Source organism: Phoenix dactylifera, chromosome 16 (genome assembly GCF_051530095.1).
Source record: "Phoenix dactylifera cultivar Ajwa chromosome 16, Ajwa_hap1_PhDact_Kaust_v1.1, whole genome shotgun sequence".
Taxonomy (NCBI): Eukaryota; Viridiplantae; Streptophyta; class Magnoliopsida; order Arecales; family Arecaceae; genus Phoenix; species Phoenix dactylifera.
The window spans coordinates 22958628-22976106 of NC_143205.1; the positions used below are offsets into that span (position 1 = coordinate 22958628).

The following is a 17479-nucleotide window of genomic DNA, read 5'->3' on the forward strand; positions in this document are numbered from 1 at the left end:
GTTTATGAGGACCACAACTCAGGGCAGTTGATAGATGCCGCTTCATCCCTTGCTGTCACGGGAAGGATACAAGCTCCATCTTGTTTTGGAATTATGGATCTTCACCAACCACCATGACTTGCAGGCTGTAGAAGAAACCCTAGTCCTCCATCAGAAACTTAAGTTACATGGCCAGCAAATAGCTTCTCATTTGCTTTGGTGGTCCCTACAGCGATTCATCGTGGCCTTAAATAGGTGGAAAAGAAGGTGCATGGTATGTCACCATGAACACTATATAAAGCCAACTTCCATGGCTTCAGGTCCATAGCCCTCCACTCCAAACTCTCCTGTCACAGCTCATGCATTTCATGAAGATGAATGCCTCTCCTGCTCTCTTCTTCTCTCTGATTGCCGGCCTAGTAGTTGTTGGAACCCTTCCAGTCTCCTCGGAGGCAGCTCGTGCCTTCTTCGTGTTTGGCGATTCTCTTGTTGATAACGGGAACAACAACTACCTGGCAACCACAGCTCGAGCGGATCGACCCCCTTATGGCATTGACTACCCGACTGGCCGACCAACCGGCCGTTTCTCCAATGGGCTGAACGTCCCTGACATAATAAGTTAGGTGTTCATTTCACGAGGCATCGAAGCTAACCAACTTGCACTGTGTCCATAATTTTGAAGTTCCCTCCTCCCTTTTCCTGCGTTTCTTCTGGACCCCCTCCTTTCCACTCAAAAACAGCACTGACGTAGTACCAGTAGATGTTCTTTTCAGGATTTCAGCAAATTAATTGATCACCTTATGCCTCACGGTTCTGCTACTGCTTTTTTTTCTTAAATTATATGAGTTCTTGAGTTCCTTGTATTTTCTTCTTTTCAACATGTTTCAGGTGAAAATCTTGGAGCTGAACCTACGTTGCCATACTTGAGCCCCGAGCTCCGAGGGGAAAAGCTACTTGTGGGTGCCAACTTTGCATCAGCAGGCATCGGTATACTCAACGATACCGGAATCCAATTCGTAAGTGGAATCCTGAATGGTTTGTTTGATTGCAATCCATTTGATGACTGATTTGAATAACCTTAATTTGCAGGTGAACATAATTAGGATACGGAAGCAATTGAGCTACTTTGAGCAGTACCAGCAGAGGTTGAGCTCCCTCATAGGTTCGGCACGGACGCAGCGTCTTGTGAACCAAGCGCTAGTTCTGATTACCCTGGGCGGCAACGACTTCGTTAACAACTACTATTTGGTGCCTTATTCCCCAAGATCTCGGGAGTTCTCCTTGCCTGATTATGTTACATATCTGATCTCCGAATACAAGAAGATACTTGCAGTACGTTTCCTATCTAGCTCTAGTCTTGCATTTCAGATGAGTTTTTTTTTTTTTTGTTTGTTTTTTTGTTCTCTCTTTCCCTATCTTTGTACCAAATTACATTTCATTGAGTGATGATTTCTACGGCTCTACCACCACCTTTGCTTATACGTAGTAAAAACTAAAGTTTTTCTTTAACTTCTCTTTCTTTCTACATTACCCTCTCAAATTGTTTTATGGCCGGGGACTTAATTTGTAGTACCATGTCTGGCTCTCAGAGACACGAACTTCTGCTCTAATTAAGAGCAGCTTTCATGCATGAAGTAGCATAGCGACCATGTCCTCGGACTCATTGAGAAGTTGTTACATTATTTATAGTTTACTCTTCCTTGGGCAGAATAATTCTAACAAATCAAGCACAGATTATTCACAAATTATTCATGAATTTTTATTGCTAATCTTTCATTCTTATTTTTTCTTCTTAATATTTAGCTATCTGAAATCTGTGCATAACTTTTGATCTTTCGCATTTTTTTCCGATTTACGTATCTTCATGTCTCCTCTTCTCATAGCATGAAAGGACCACTTTCCCGTCATGTTATTCAATGAAAGGCCGAGACACGGTATTGCGTCCCAGCCTTTAATTGAATTTATGCTGGGCAGGTGCATTGGTACATCACGGGGCCTGCAAGCCATGGAAAACCAATGAAAACAGGCATTGGATCCATCCTTGGAGACAAGGAATTGCGGAGGATCCCTCTAACCTAATTTGTTTGTGAATTTTTTATTGGTGGTTTGGACTGTATACATGGATCTCTTGGTGGCTCTTTATATTTGGACATGCAAAAATAGCTCAAAAAAGAAAAAGGGAAAGAAAAAGAAGAATTAATAGTTTGATCCGGAGAAATGATTGTTGGAAATGTAACGGGTGCAGAGCCTGTATGAATTGGGAGCCCGTCGGGTGCTGGTCACTGGGACTGGGCCCCTTGGCTGCGTCCCGGCAGAGCTTGCATTGAGGAGCAGGAACGGCCAATGCGACTCTGAGCTTAATCGAGCCTCCGACCTATTCAATCCCCAGCTGATCCAGCTGTTGAATCAGCTCAACCGCCAGTTCGGCTCGGATGTTTTCGTCGCAGTGAATTCCCGCAAGATGCATATGGACTTCATATCCAACCCACAAGCATACGGTAACAATAACTATCAGAGATAAACTTGTCTTTAATGCTTTAACTTCCACATATAGCCCACACCAAGGCCATTTTTTTTACAGCCAGTTAATATGATGACATGATAATATGGAACATAGACGACTAGATGACCGGAAGGAATACCTTTGTAATTAATAAATGGCAGTTTTACGTAGTAAAAGGCTTTAAGTACTCATTATGTTTTGGGCAGGTTTTGTTACATCAAAGGTGGCATGCTGCGGACAAGGACCTTATAACGGCATCGGACTCTGCACTTCGTTGTCCAGTCTATGCCCGAACAGGAACGTCTATTCCTTCTGGGACCAATACCATCCCACGGAGAAAGCCAACCGGATCATCGTGAGCCAATTCATGACTGGATCAACCGAGTACATGAACCCCATGAACTTGAGCACCATTCTGGCCATGGATGCACGATCCTAGGCTGGGGTCAGCTTGCATGCTTCCATCTTCTTGCCTTTCCAGCACAGTTCTCTGTCTGGGGTAATAAACATTTCGTCTAGAAGGGCTGTCGTATGTGAGTTGGAGTTTCACGGTCATGTACATGTTCGTTAGAATTTCATGACGTATGTGATTGAATTTAGAAAAATGCCTATATAGTGTTTGAACATCTACATAACTAGGGATGATCGGTGTACTGCAATTTCCCCGTCTCCAGTCGTTGCGGTGGAATTCATTCCAACTTTAGCCGGTTAGTGTCTTGTATTCGGTTTTCGGAATATATTATATTGCAGACTATGAATTGCGAATTCGTAATTTTATCTTTGATGTCAGCATCCCAGAAGCAAAAATAACGGTGATGGTCGTCACATTCTGGTTGAACCGAATTACGAATGTCAATGAAGAAAATTACGAATACAGAAATAAAATTACATTCAGAGGAACAAGCAAGATGATTTTATCCAGCTACAATGCTACTCGCGTTTTCTCGGACGCCCAGGGCTAAATCCTTCTGATGGGGGGCATTATTTTCCCAAGGAAATGGCCCTGCGAGGGGCATCTGATGCTCTGTTCAAATGATTACATTTGCATTTTTACAAACCAAATATTCCAAGTATAGGACTTTTGACGTAGAACCACTAAGGACGAGTTTCTCGTCCAGTAAATCAGCCGGCAATATAATACCTGCCTAAAACCACCATCTTGGTGAGATTCAACTAATTAGAAAACCAAAGTCAGACATGTCATAGATGCTTAAATTCACTCCCCTTTCGGAGGTGCCATTGAAATGACATCTTACCTCGCAGGCAAGTCTGAGGACGGTAGGTAATGGTTGTTCAAATCAATCAATCAGTCACATGCCTTCTCCTGTGCTTACCACCAACCCATACCATGTAGAAAACAAACGGGCTATGGTTGGTTGAAACCTGTAATAATGCCCCCGTACGAAAAGTAACCACACAAAAGGTAAGGTAATTTAGTAATTTCAAACGACCATGGAAACTTCCAGACAAAAGAATTGTAACAGATGGCATATAAAAGCTTCCAATTGGGCATAGAACCGCTAGATGTATGGACTCAAAAAGGATGATTCAACCCTTTGAAGTCTCATTATCTCCGAGAAAGGTAGTTACAATCACGATGCATTTATAAAAGTGCACAGCTTAAAGGACTCAAATCGGGCACCCTCTAAAATCCTGACCAGAAGGGAGGAGGCTCCTATACAATTTCTGATATATATCCTTAAATCCTCAGACCTAAAAATTGATACATCTTCAAAATTAATGTCCCCTAATTCCAAATATCGTTTCCAAAACAAAAATAACTCTCTCATAACCCAAAAATTATAGACAAGCACATGCATACACCGAAGTTCCCAAATCAACTGTTTTATCTCCCAGAATGCCACAAATGCCTGCAACAGAAGGGGCAAAATAACTTTTTATCATATATCAAGCGTATAAAAGATGGAAACAGTAAGAGAGCCAGGTTACACAGGTACCTTAACATCAAAGGAATGCACGGCCCCATACGGCACTAGCATTTTTAGGGCAAAACTGAAGGAAAACAATGGAAAGACAATTGACCTGTGGCTTTTGTAAAATTGGCCACGGTTCTAACATACATCTTCGTATACATGAATTCTTGAACTTGTTGAAGATAACAAGGAACCAAGATCAAGGAACAATCCGAAAAAAAAAATTATGCCCCCAAAATAAAAGCTTGTATTTCTGACCAGCTTGATGCTGTATAAAGAACACCAGACAACCCCTTCCAGATAGATGAGTCTTTTTCATTAAGTTGTCTTTGCTTGTTTACCAAACCACGGAAGAGTGGAATGAAAGAAACACCAAACTGCTTCCCGATTCTCCTTAAGCTAGTGCTTGATCCAATCACAATACCAACATCTGCTTCCAACAGGCAAAGCAAGTCACCAACCGAATCTCCAATGTACACAGATAAGCGCTTCTCATTGCTTCCAAGGTTGCTTAAGATACTTTTGAATGCTTCAACCTTGTCCATGGGTGATTCCATCTTCCTAACAATTTCACCCGTTGAAATAGATTCTTGATAGTTGAACTCATTTGAGTGTATGTTCAAATCATTTAGGCAACCTACTGAACAAACGAAGCACAAAATCATGTCAGATCCTAGAAACATCATGAACAAACCATAGTTAACAATCTCCCTGTCTTTACAATTTATTTCAAGAGATGATGACATGATATCACCGAAAACATCATTCCACTCAGCAATCTGACAACATTTTCCGCTCGAAGGGGGACAACGAAAAACAAACCTATCCCTGCCCAGCACTGCATATGATCCAACGTTATCAACGATTCAAGTTGGACCAAGCATGCATCATAATCCTCCAACAACAATAAATGGAAGACATACATATTGTTCCTTATGACCACAAGGATATCCTCTTCATAGATGAGGAATACTAAACATGCACGACAGCCTGATATTTTTTTGCAAAAACTTCTGAATAAGTGAATAACGAAATGGGGCACTAAAATTTTGTTTGAAAATTCAACAAGTTGACCTGGAACATCTGTGTGCTATTCCAGACTGTTTAAATCAGTTCTTTTCCTTCTTGGCCACTTTCAAAGCATATCAAAGACCAGATAATTTTTTATGGCTCAGCCAATTAATATTGAATAAACTGACTTTTTGGCAAAAAAAAAATTCTAGAATATTAACCAGTACTGACCCGCCTACCGGATTTAGAGTCTAAATCATCTGATTTGATCTAAATAAAAAGTTTACAGTGCCTCAAAACCTCAAAGCTAAGAAGTCAGGTCGATGCACCACTGAATGTGTGTCCGGAATGGTAAATGATAAGATATGGTTTCTGTCCATGGAACCAGATATAACAATGTTGGAAATGGAATTAGTTACCTTCTAACCTCATGCAGGTTTCTTTATGATTGGTCTGGAAGCTAAAAAAAAATGGTACCAATAAGCACATATTTAATTTAAACCCTGGAAAGTGGTTTACATCATAATTATGTGCTCTCTAACCAACTTCACAAGGTCCGTACTTTTTCCTCAATCGAAGTGAGTCAGAATTCTGAGCTCCTAAAGAATCCTAACAAGCTAGCATATCTATGTGCAACATGATAAGACAAAAATCTTCATCGGACAAACTATTAGAAAATTAGAATGAAAAACTTATGGGCATTTCTTAATATTGTAACCATTGTGTCTTGATAGAAAATTGCACATGCTTGAGTTTTGTTCTTAAAATGATAATAAAATTGCACCTACTTATGCAACTTACATCACTGGAATAACCATAGAGCCCCTTAGATGTCGGGTTGCCTAATGTCAACCACCACACCCTCCCTCAATTCAACTGCACTGAACAGCAGGTAGATACATCACCTGCAAGGTCAACCTGTCCGACCCATCACCTGCAAGGTCTAGCAGGTTGGGCCATGCCCAAGCCCGTAAATTCTTCAAACCTATTCAAGTCACTTTCGAATCATTGACTCGAGCAGATTAGCTGATTAATCATCAAGATCAGATTATTTGTATATTCTACCCAAGTTGATAAAAAGAGAAAGAAAAACTAAATGCTCTCAACCATATCTGCCTCCTTTCCACTTATCTTCTCTCTTTCTTCCTGATTGTGGAACTCTTACAAGGGGAGACGTGGAAAGTTAGTTCACCAAATATGACGAGGGAGCCAAAACCGTCGGATCTCTTAGGGGTCAGCAGATTTGACGAGCAAGTCCAGGCCACTGGACATAATGGGAAGGAAATCAAGGTGGCCAACAAAGGCTGCCACGGATATGATAGGGAGGGAGCCTGGGTTGCCAAATTTGATGCAGAGGGAGCCGGGGTTGCCAGATCTGACGAGGGAGTTGCAGCTGCCACATCTGACGAGATGGGAGTCGAGGTTGTCAATGCTGACAATAGGGGGACCTGTTAGATCTTCGTGGGTGCCAAGACGGTAACAGTCAATCTTCTAAACCAGATTTAGACCTCTTCTCTTCTTTTACCAGACCTCAAAAAATGTGAGGCACATAGGATTAGGAGAGGAGAGAAAGATGTAGAGAAGAATAGGATGGCTTACCAGACCAAGGAGGGAAAAAGTGAACACTAAATATGGAACGACTGGTCAACTCACTGTTGACCTGTGATCGAACCAAGACCCAGTGACTGGGCTGCCTCATCCCTCAGCGATTCAATCCAGTTCACCAGTTCCAAACACTGATACTAAAGATTGCCAACCCATTGCAACATTTGGCAAACAAGTTTAATACCCTAGTTAGCCTTGACTCGAACTTCCCAAGCCAATATTTTGCTCCTTCACAGACTATTGCAACGGAACAGATGTTTGCAGTCCTCCAAGGCACAAGGGTTGATTGCTTTGCATAGCCTAAAAGCAGGCCAAAGCCACCTTCCGCAAGTCATGCTGAGAAGAAAACATCCCATCCATTTTCACATCCACACATCCTATAACTTTCACGAGCTTGCATACACTACCATCTTCCCAAGCATTTTGATAACTTCGACCTTACCTAGGCTAGAGACAAGCTTCATGGCGTTTCCTACCAAACCTTGAATTCAAGGTCAATTCTGTTATGGTCGATTAATAATTCGACGATCAAGACATGAATCAATGATATGGTTTTCATTTCTCTTCGATAGAAAGCATGAAGATAAGAGGATCATCTGTTAAGAGTTCTGCTTTCAATGAAATCAATTTTCCACCTATCATTAAAATGACGCTGTTTCCAGCAGTACATAAATCTATGGCAACAAAATCAAAAGGTTGGTTAATTAGTGGCTGTGAAAAACTCTCCAATGTCATGATATCTCCTGGATATGAAGTTTCCTGCATGGACTCGGATTATGGTAAGCCATGCCAGAGAATAGCTATGCCCTAGGTAGAACTAGCATGCAAACAAGTCATGCATGAATGTTTTTGGAGCCTCACCAAGCTTAAAAGTGACACAAAGGGATGGTCTAGCAAGGTCAAGACTAAGGCTAGCAGCTGAATTCATCATGCATTTTTCCAATAAGTGGTCTTATATGGGTGACTTCAAAATCATCTGATTAAAGTTGTTTATGGACTCTTTCACACCATTGATGAGGGAAATCAGATTACAATAATCTCACCAAGGGCCTATTGTATATTCCTGAAGGAATATCCTGCAGGAATATGGCCTGTTAACCCACCCAGCATGCAATGTCTGAAGGGCCCGCCTAAGTCCTAGCTTGTGGTGGGCCTGTTGGTCTACAGGAGGGAAAAAAGACCCATGGAGGTCTTTTCGTTCCTCTCACAGGATTCGGGCTAAGATGGTGCTGAGTTGACATGGGCCAAACTCAAATAAGCTTCCGAACCCACAAATCCAGCAGGAAATTCAGCTCAACCACTGGATTATGCAAACAAGCCCTAGGTAGTGATGGCATACCCAACCAAGCTACATATGGCTAGCATGCGTGGCGTTTTAGTGAATAATAAATCTTGTTCTTTTGCACAAAGATTCAAGCTTTACAAGTACGAGTATTATATATCTACGAACATAATATCAATATCACTTTTACACTTCAAACATATATACATATATATATAAAGATTATGTTACTCCTGCATCAAGTCTATTGCGAGCACTTAGCCATCCTACCTACATAGAATCAAATGTACAAACTCTAGGGTCCCAATCTTATTCCTTGTCAAATGACCAAAGAGTGCAGCATAAGTCATTGATTTGGCTTGGATTTACAAAAACTGGAGAGCAAGGCTTATGTCCAAGAATTTGAAAGGAAAATATATGTTTCATCTTTCTCTATGCAAACAAGGCTCTCTTATCTTTGTTATTCATTATATATCCTTTTTCAATCTCTTAAGCCAAGTCTTCCTAGAGAAGGGTTTAAATCTCGTTAATGGGCCATGTCTTGGTTTGCTTCTAGGATGGTTGACTACCAAAACGTGATGTTAAGGATCAATACATGCCAAAATAATGAATATTCCTGGTGTGTCCTGATCCTCAAGACGGACTAGAACATTCCAGCTCAAGAGAACCGGTGTTCCATAAGTATCCTAGGTTAACAATTTTCTCTCAGAATAGTTTGGTACCAACCTGTTCCAGTGGGACATAAACCTGTGCCTCCTAGAACATAAATCTTTTAACACGAGAACATTTTGTTCGAGAACTACCAAAATCAGTTTAGAAGAAACATGGTTTATCATTTGTTTATTTTCGAATATGTTCTAGTTATCGGGGAAAAAACTTGGTTTCTTAAGGAAACTAATGAGTTTCAAGCAAAGTTGTTATTTTAGGATAAATCAAACAAAATAAGATTGCTAATGTACGAACTAATGTCACATGGACACTTTAAATTTTAGGTTTTCTGACCGCAGACTCCTGAATATTTGAAACACTTCATGACGCTCCTTGACACTTCATACCATTAAGACATAATATTATCATCATTACATATCTACTTTGGCAATTCTACATTAAAGTTATTACGCCTCGCATTAATTAGCAAACGTTGTATCAATTTTGTGAACTACAAGAGCCATGCATCCACACATTAACTAATCTAAACATAAAACAATACATATTTGCACAAATATATAATATATAGATGTGTCCTGTGTCTGATTTTAAAGGTTCCAATGTCGAATATTTCTAGACACTCATGTCATTGGTCTGAGTAACAACAGTAGGACTTGTTCAGTGTCGCAATTCGAAAAAGCCTATTAAAAGTTCGAGATGTTCAATTTCACAAGATGTTAAATGTTTCACCACTAACATATGCATGTTAAAGGAGCCCATTCCATATCATCTATCTTTTAAATCAAAATATGGGGGTAATGCAAGTCATTTCCTACATTTCTTGATTGTAAGTAACTCAAAACCAATTGATGTAATATGTTTTGATTCATTAAGTGAGAATTTCAAGAAAAAAGATAAGCATATAAACATTATATTACCTATGTGCCAATATACCAGTTGCCATGGTTAAAAGCCTATTACTCAACGACATTATAGAAAGAATTAAAAAAGAAAAAGGTAAGAGAAGAAAAAGGGATAAGGTAGCAAAAACTTAATATGACATTATTTGGGGAAGACAATATGTCTAGAAAAGAAGATCATTTTATGTGATACATATTGGAGGGGTGAAGCATTCATTAACTTCCAAAATCACTCAACTTAAATGATTTGGTACCATGTATAACTAAAAAAGTAAGGTTGTGATACAGATGCGTATACTTGTATCAAGAGATAATTAGTAGATAAAAGGCACCATTTGAAAAGGAAAGACTGCTTCTTCTTCCCACCTAAGAACATGTATATGGCAATATTTTTTTACTGAACTCTCATCCAATATAGGGTTCTTCCTTGCCAACTACATCAGGCTAACTATCCAACTATCTGTTTAAAACATAGAAATCGGAATGGCGACTCATTGACCTTTACCAACTCTTGCAACATATTAAACTCCATGAAGAAGCGTCGCCTAGTTAAAATTATAGACAATAGAAGAAATACCAAAACACTATTGGGTAATCAAAAAAAGTAATGAGTGAATGACAATTTTGAATACATGTAATATAATTACCAAATATCAAATGGGATTGCCTAGTTTTGTATAAAGCATCACCCTTATATTGTAACAGAAATCACAACTATCAAATTTATGTCATGGACATTATTTTTTGGTCAAGTAAACATACTAAAAGAAACATTTGCCTTTTTTGAATTAAAAGGATATTACAAAAAAATATAGGGAAGTTGAACACAGAATATTGACAAATAGTGATACAAAAGCAACGGACAAGGGAAAAGTAGGAAAGTAGAGTAAGGATTTACCTGATGAAAAAGCTGACCTTATTAGATCCGCACACCAACAATATGAAAGTACATGGAGATCTAAATTTAGATTTTCCTTTTCCTTTACAACCTTCTGAAAAAAATCTATACAACCATCTTGGAGGATCAAACGTTCCCCAGCTCTTTTTATGTCATCTAGATTCATTCCCTTTAGCACCCCAGACTCAATAACCCTGGAATTTGCTCGTTTCTCAAACTCAGAGAGCTGGCCCAAACTTTTGCAAAGGCCTTCATAATCAAATGTTTTAGCTGGAAACAGACAAGCAATGTGCAAATAAAAAAGGGTAAAAATCAACACAATTTAACAGATTATCTCCGCTAAATATCTTTTGTGCTGTAACCACTCATATTTCAAAAAATATGCCACGTGAAGTAACAATATAGAAAAGAATTACCTTCTTCTAATGGAAGTAAGCTTTCTATGCACTGCTCATACTCTTCTGTATACTGTTTAGAAAGAGCATCCCATGAGTTTCTCATTTCTGAAGAAGACCTTCGAGCATCTAAATTATCAGTCCCAGTCTTATCAGTCTTTGGTGCACTTAATATTGCAATCTCTGCTAAAATGGCAGAGGAATCAACTACACTGCATGTCAAGTCAAAATCAGAAAAAATGACAAGGCAATTTGCCGGATCATGCAGTCTTGTCAAAGGAACTACAGCTGGTCGGACAATTGGCTGAGCAAGAAAAAATTCAATTTCAAGTTTCATAGCTTGGCGGTAAAGCTTTTCTATGTCTTCAAGCTCCTCCCCAGTCAATGAAACACTCAATTTGTCAAGCAATTCTTCTATTTGCACAGCAGCTGTCTGTGCTCCATAAGAAGGAAAAAGGAATCAAACAAAACAGATCGATACAACTTATACATGCCACAATAACTTTTAGTGGTCTCATCTTAATCGGGAAGAAACAACAGAGGACAGCTCTTGATATATAACTATACCTCAAAACTTTCAGAGGAATAATTATCAATCCACTTTTTGTAGGGATGACAATTTTCGTCAAGTTGCAGACACGTCTGGAGCTCTTTTCCCAAGAATGCATAAAGCCTCATGCAAGGAGCCATGGCACCTACAGTATAAGCAGCAATTTTTGTCTTCTCAAAAGGAGTGACAATTTTCCCAGGATCTTTCCCTCCTTCAACTTTTCCTGCAGCTGTAGCAAGCAGGAAGTCGGTGTACTTTACTGTTGCAGGGAAAGGAATGATTTCTTTAGTGGGGTCTATTCCCCATTCCTGCATAAATGATTCCTTCAGAAAACTTTGCAGAAAGATTAAACAAACCAGAAAAGTATGTGTAATGCAAGTAGAGAGAGTGACAAGAAACAAAATAGGCTAAAATAATCAGATAGCACAGCCCTTTGCAGTCAATTGGGGTCAAAATAGGCAAAGGAAAATCAAAAGTGTCTAGCTACAAGCATATCTTAGGTGTTACTTTTTCATGCATACATGGATGGATAGATGGTAATATGGTATAAAAGAAAATAAGAATATTGCAAGGGCACACCACCAGCATGTGCACCAACTCAGCAGTCTGGAGTTTTTCTGCCTATTCCTTCGATTGCATGCAACAAACTTTAGAAAAAATAAAAATCTACAAGAGTAAATTCCAAATGGTTTATAAGAACACATGCTAGAAAACCATTTCAACTCTGTTATACTTCCAAAAGTTAAAAGGAACAAAAAAATGATGGAGCAATTAACACGTCTTCTTCATGTCAGACTGTATCACTTTTATTTGGAAAAAAAATATAATGATTGCCGTAGATAAATTCCACATTTTGAATCTAATAATCAGTAATAGTAAATAGAATCTGTACAGAATGTTTTTACCATTTAAATAAAGATACAAGTGGATGTGAAAGCTTCGGCAGAACAGATATTACTTATTCTGGGATTACACATGTTACCATATAACCAGACCTAATTAACTAGCTTCAGACCCAAAACAGGTAGTTAGGCTGGATCAATCCTGGGTCAGGTTTGACTTGTGCAAAAGCCTACATTTCTTGTGGTGTCTTTTTTGGCCCTAGCCAAATACAGAACTCACAACCTAAATGAAAATGGATATATCAATCATCAATGGTGCAGTCATATAAGGGTGCATTGAGTTATTTTCATTGTCTAGTTTAATATTCAGTATCTAAGATCATCAGTTAGATTACTAGATAATACAACACCGAGAAATAAAACCCTAACCCTACATGACCTGCATACCCCCCCCCCAACACACACACACCCCAATATGGAGAAAAAAATGAAAAAAGAGAGAAATCCATATGCTTTCATAAACATAAAATCCTATGCATTCATTTCCAAACTTAAGAAATTCTACCTCATAAGTTGTAACATTCTATCACACCACCATATAGTTAATAACATCTTTCAAAGCCTAGTAACCAACTCATCCCACCTCACAATATTTCACCATTGTAAAATACACAATATTAGTTTGAGATCATTCTTCAATATCATGGCTTACCATATCACAACCTCATTAAGAGACCAGAATGCATCATTGACCAACATGTTATTTTCCTCAAAAGCATATCACTGAAAGGTAAGAGCCCAGTGAATATTAATTGTTTCTCCTATGCCAACCACAAACAACGAACACTACTTCCTTCGGTTCCTTGGCCCCCATCACCAGAGTCCACATATTGGCTGTTGGTTTCAGTCAAATTTCCAAATTATTCCAGTACCTATCTTCTTTCTTTTCTTCTTCTTCCTTTGTCCCCAACAAGGGGAGTGGTAACTTCAAATTCGTTAACAGTGAAGAGAAACTAAATAAACAGAACAGAGCTAATATAAACAGGTCCAGCACCAGAGGGCAAGCAAAATCACATAATGTCGTCCTATTGCATGACCTAGAGTTGCTAGCCGCCTATTTATTTTTTCAGGCTCTTGGCCAACAACATAGGGGAAATTACTTCTTACAGTAATAGTTCTTAAGATCAGCGTTCATCAACAATATATTTGAAAAGTGGTAAGCACAGAGAAAGAGTCTCTAAGAAATACAAGCAATAAATCATTCTTTGGTTATATAATCAATCAAATATCAGAAAAAGGAGCCTCTAAGAAATGCTGGCACTAAATCATTCTTTTGCTATAATCAATCAAATACCATTAACTAATTCGCCACAATCAGCACTTCATATAATTCAAATGCTTAGTGATAATCTGCATAAACCCAAGTATCACTTTAAGACTTCATCTCAAAGAAGAAAAGCAAGGAATGCAGAGAGGAGCAATCCAGCAATACGCTCACTTTTACTTATTAACTCCACGTATAACTACTGATCTGAAAACAACATCTGAGTTTGAAAACAAGAACACGGGCTGGTGCATAACATCATTTGAAAAGTTTCATATATCTTTGGGCAATTTCATACATCCATCGGCCGAAAGGATCACTAAGACCATAAACATCTACAATCAAAATCATCAGTCCTCTAGAAAATCACAAAGGCCATCTTATTTAATTACTTTGCATCAAATTCTCATTAATAATTAAGATAATGCTTCTTTGATTTCCTTGGATCTCTCAATCCTGTAATTATCTTGCTTGGGGCCATCCAATATCATCACATATTTCATTTAAGGAAACAACAACAGAAAAGAAAAAAGAAAGAAAGATTCATTGACTCAAAAATTCAAGTGCTAAGATTGTATTTCAGGAAGACAGTGAACTACAATGCAGATTTGTACAAGGGCCTATTTTTGTCTCCTACATTAAGATAAAAACTCTTAATTAACTTTGTAGCAGGCAATCTCTATATTCTTTCCATTTAACCTCTATATCTTTTCCATTTAGTGGATCCTAGTTCAGGCCGGGACTAGGCATCAAACCAGCAAAGACTATTGTAATTCTCATTTAAGTATGATCAAAGATTTCAAGATAAAAATATGATCTTAGATACTCAGAAGAAGAGAAGGATTCCTATTCTTTGCATATTCAATTTGGCATATATGACATAACTTCTTGCAGAGACGATGATAAGCAATAGTTCACTTCAGAATTATATATTTACTTTTCAATTATTCAAGAATTGGTTGTTCTGATGATAAGATGCGCAGTCAAAACATTTTGAGGCGAGAAATTAAAAAAGAAAAGACTGATCAGTTGCCATGCAAGAAAAAGTTCACGTGATAAGATAAATCCAAAGGCAAGAATGTTCCAAATCTTACTTGGACAAATGAACTATGCATTTTCAGTTCCTCCAAAACAGCTTTCCTCAGATCAGTTATTGCAGCCTTCGCATCATCATCATCAGCACACTCTTCCGCCATCTCATACCTAAAATAGCCAGGAAAAACCAGAAAGAAACCTTTTATCACCACTCAAAAAAAAAGGGACAATAATAACTTTATGAAATTTTCATCATGAACAACAGCAAAATGAGCAGAATCCAGCGATCTATGACCGGACACTCGAGATACTCAATAAACTGGATAAATCCTAAGATAGTTTCCAACGCGCTCCAAGATCCAAGAAAAGGCACAGACAGAAGGCGCCAAAGGTCCGGATTGTAAACCCTAGCCACGATACTAGCAAGAAATAGCCAAAAGATTCAAAGAACGGCGTAACTCACGCTTGGGCAAAAGTATTGAGGAAGTGCACGTCCTGAGCAATGTAGTCGCGGAAGGCCTCCATCTCCAGTCTCCCCGCCGCCAGGCACACCACAAACGGGGTGTACTCCGCGAACACCGCCTCCTTCCGGGACCTGATCCAGAACCGCTTCGCCGCGGAGCCTTCTTCAACCGCCGTCGCCACCACTGCCATGGCTCGTCCGGCTGAAGAAGGCCAAGAACTCGTGGCGGCCGCCCTCTCCGGCACCAATCTTGGAGGCGACGCCCGCTGATTCGCCGCGGCGATCGATCGGAACCCCTTTGGAAGGCGGCGCCGGGGGCGATCTCGATTCAAGAAACCGAATCCGGGGCAGGCGGAGGCGAGGGATATGGGAGGGGAGAGCGAGAAGAACCTAGGGCTAGGGTTTGGGTTTCGGCGGAGGGGGAGAAGAGGGGAGAGGAATCGCATCAACGGCAATAAGAGGGAATGCGCGAGAGGGGTCCGGTCCCCGGCCTCGGTTTGCGGGAGAGGCGTGCGGAGACGACGGGTATTTATAGGCGCAAGGGGAAGGGGGGGTGGGGGTGGGCGGAGAGAAAGGGGGAGCCGGCGGCCGGCGCGCTTTTCCACGGTCTTCTCGTGAGGGGGCTAGAGCGGGTCGGAATCGGACCGGGTCGGCGGTTGGACGTTGGGGCGCTTGCGGCGAATCTACGGTATAATATCTCGCGGAGTCGATAAATCTACCTCTAACTTGGATCTTGCTAGCCGATCTTCGCCGTCCATCTGTCTGATGATCTGGAGGGAGCGTTCGACTTAAGCACGTACGCGAGGCTCCATACTGATGCGAGGCGAGGCAGGGAAATGGTAGTGGACTGTGTTACCAAAACTCTAGTGCTTCACCCCTCGCCGCCCGACACGCGTCCGAATAGGGTGGGGCCCGTTGGTCTAAATATTTGGAATTTACGGATTGGATTGCTCGTGCTTATAGAGTCATGGATGGCGTAAACGGGAACTCAAGTCAGACAGCATTTCTAGTCTTCCACTTGATATAAATCCCCCCCCCCCCCCCCCCCAACCCCTTCATGGAACGGTAGATGAGACGTAGTACCGATACGGGGGTGGAACGGTAGATGAGACGTAGTACCGATACGGGGGTGGAACGGTAGATGAGACGTAGTACCGATACGGGGGTGTACAATCTCGTAGTGTCAACAGGAGATGAAAATCTGGTGGGTGAGGATATCAATTTTGTCAATATATATAAAGCCTGAGGAGATTATCCGATGGTGGATAGCGTTAACGGCTTTCCGTTCCATGTGGGACATTGGGCCTCTTGTATAGATACATAGTAGGCTAATAGGGCCCACATGAGGCTGTTTTGACTGGCCAATCGCATTCGTGGGCCTTGGAATTATCAAAACAGGGAAAATTTGTGATGGTTGGATTCCTTTTTTGGACGGTTCTTAGACGTTTGAGATGACGTTCTTTTTGAGAAGCACGGTAACCTTTTTCTCTGAAAAAAATAAAAATGGGCCATCGGGTCCACATCCTATGGATGGCGGATCATAACGGTGTCCAAGACGCCGTTTAAGAAAACGGCGCCGTGATTACTTCACAGTTTTCAGGTTCTCTCGATGACAGAAGGTAGAGTTTTTTCGTGGCCAGCGAGAGTTGGGTTTTGAAACGAAAGATGCAAATTTAAATCTTTAAATGTGTGGATCTCGCGACAAAAAGCTCCGCATCCAAGTCCGGCAAAAACCTAATGTTTTTGTTTTCACTATAATTCATTCAATCTTGGTGGCATGTACTTTGACTTGTTAAGATCATATAGAGGCTCCGAAACGATACGCTCCTTCTGATATCAAAAAGGAAATGATCTCACCAACTAATAATTGTTCTTTGAGATCAAAATGAATTAGTTTCATTCACTAACAAAAATTTAGAAACATAAGTTTTTATGTATACAATTGAAGTACAATAAACAATATGATCTTAATATTTAATTGATCATCAAATGTTTCGATGAGTATTGAGCTTGATTGAGTCCTTGCTACATTTTATGACGGGTATTTATATATATGCACACAAGAAAGAAAAAAAAGAAGAGGTAGGAAG

At 40.0% G+C, this 17479-nt stretch overlaps 2 protein-coding genes across 5 annotated transcripts; one reads left to right on the top strand and one right to left on the bottom strand.

The window, feature by feature from the left end:
- The first annotated feature begins 251 nt into the window (after nt 1–251).
- Nucleotides 252–3247, top strand: LOC103711874 (GDSL esterase/lipase At5g33370-like). Its single transcript, XM_008798186.6, has 5 exons — nt 252–597; nt 868–995; nt 1069–1311; nt 2225–2477; nt 2689–3247. The coding sequence occupies exons 1-5, from the start codon at nt 339–341 to the stop codon at nt 2919–2921; spliced, it is 1116 nt and encodes a 371-aa protein (XP_008796408.3). The 5' UTR covers nt 252–338; the 3' UTR covers nt 2922–3247.
- Nucleotides 3248–4016: 769 nt separating this feature from the next.
- LOC103711873 (bifunctional TH2 protein, mitochondrial-like) lies at nt 4017–16384 on the bottom strand. Of its 4 annotated transcripts, none has more exons than XR_015973866.2 (7): nt 15390–16384; nt 14986–15094; nt 11743–12033; nt 11197–11608; nt 10781–11050; nt 4441–5053; nt 4017–4353 (listed from the first exon to the last, which is right to left on the bottom strand). XR_015973866.2 is itself a non-coding variant. In XM_088712113.2 (6 exons), the coding sequence occupies exons 1-6, from the start codon at nt 15833–15835 to the stop codon at nt 4641–4643; spliced, it is 1941 nt and encodes a 646-aa protein (XP_088568239.2). In that variant the 5' UTR covers nt 15836–16384; the 3' UTR covers nt 4362–4640. The 4 variants fall into 4 exon arrangements, 2 of the variants coding, with proteins under 2 accessions (XP_088568239.2, XP_008796407.2); XR_604856.6 differs by having other exon boundaries at nt 4441–5056; XM_088712113.2 differs by lacking the exon at nt 4017–4353 and having other exon boundaries at nt 4362–5053.
- Between the last annotated feature and the right edge of the window lie 1095 nt (nt 16385–17479).

Excerpts from the sequence above, each read along its gene's own strand:
- LOC103711873 (XM_008798185.6), bottom strand. The coding sequence starts at position 15,835 with ATGCGATTCCTCTCCCCTCTTCTCCCCCTCCGCCGAAACCCAAACCCT. Across the intron at positions 15,095-15,389 it reads CTCAATACTTTTGCCCAAGC|GTATGAGATGGCGGAAGAGT; the intron begins GTGAGTTACGCC and ends TGGCTATTTTAG. Across the intron at positions 5,057-10,780 it reads AAGGTCAGCTTTTTCATCAG|TAGGTTGCCTAAATGATTTG; the intron begins GTAAATCCTTAC and ends TCGTTTGTTCAG.
- LOC103711874 (XM_008798186.6), top strand. The coding sequence starts at position 339 with ATGCATTTCATGAAGATGAATGCCTCTCCTGCTCTCTTCTTCTCTCTG. Across the intron at positions 598-867 it reads GAACGTCCCTGACATAATAA|GTGAAAATCTTGGAGCTGAA; the intron begins GTTAGGTGTTCA and ends AACATGTTTCAG. Across the intron at positions 2,478-2,688 it reads ATCCAACCCACAAGCATACG|GTTTTGTTACATCAAAGGTG; the intron begins GTAACAATAACT and ends TGTTTTGGGCAG.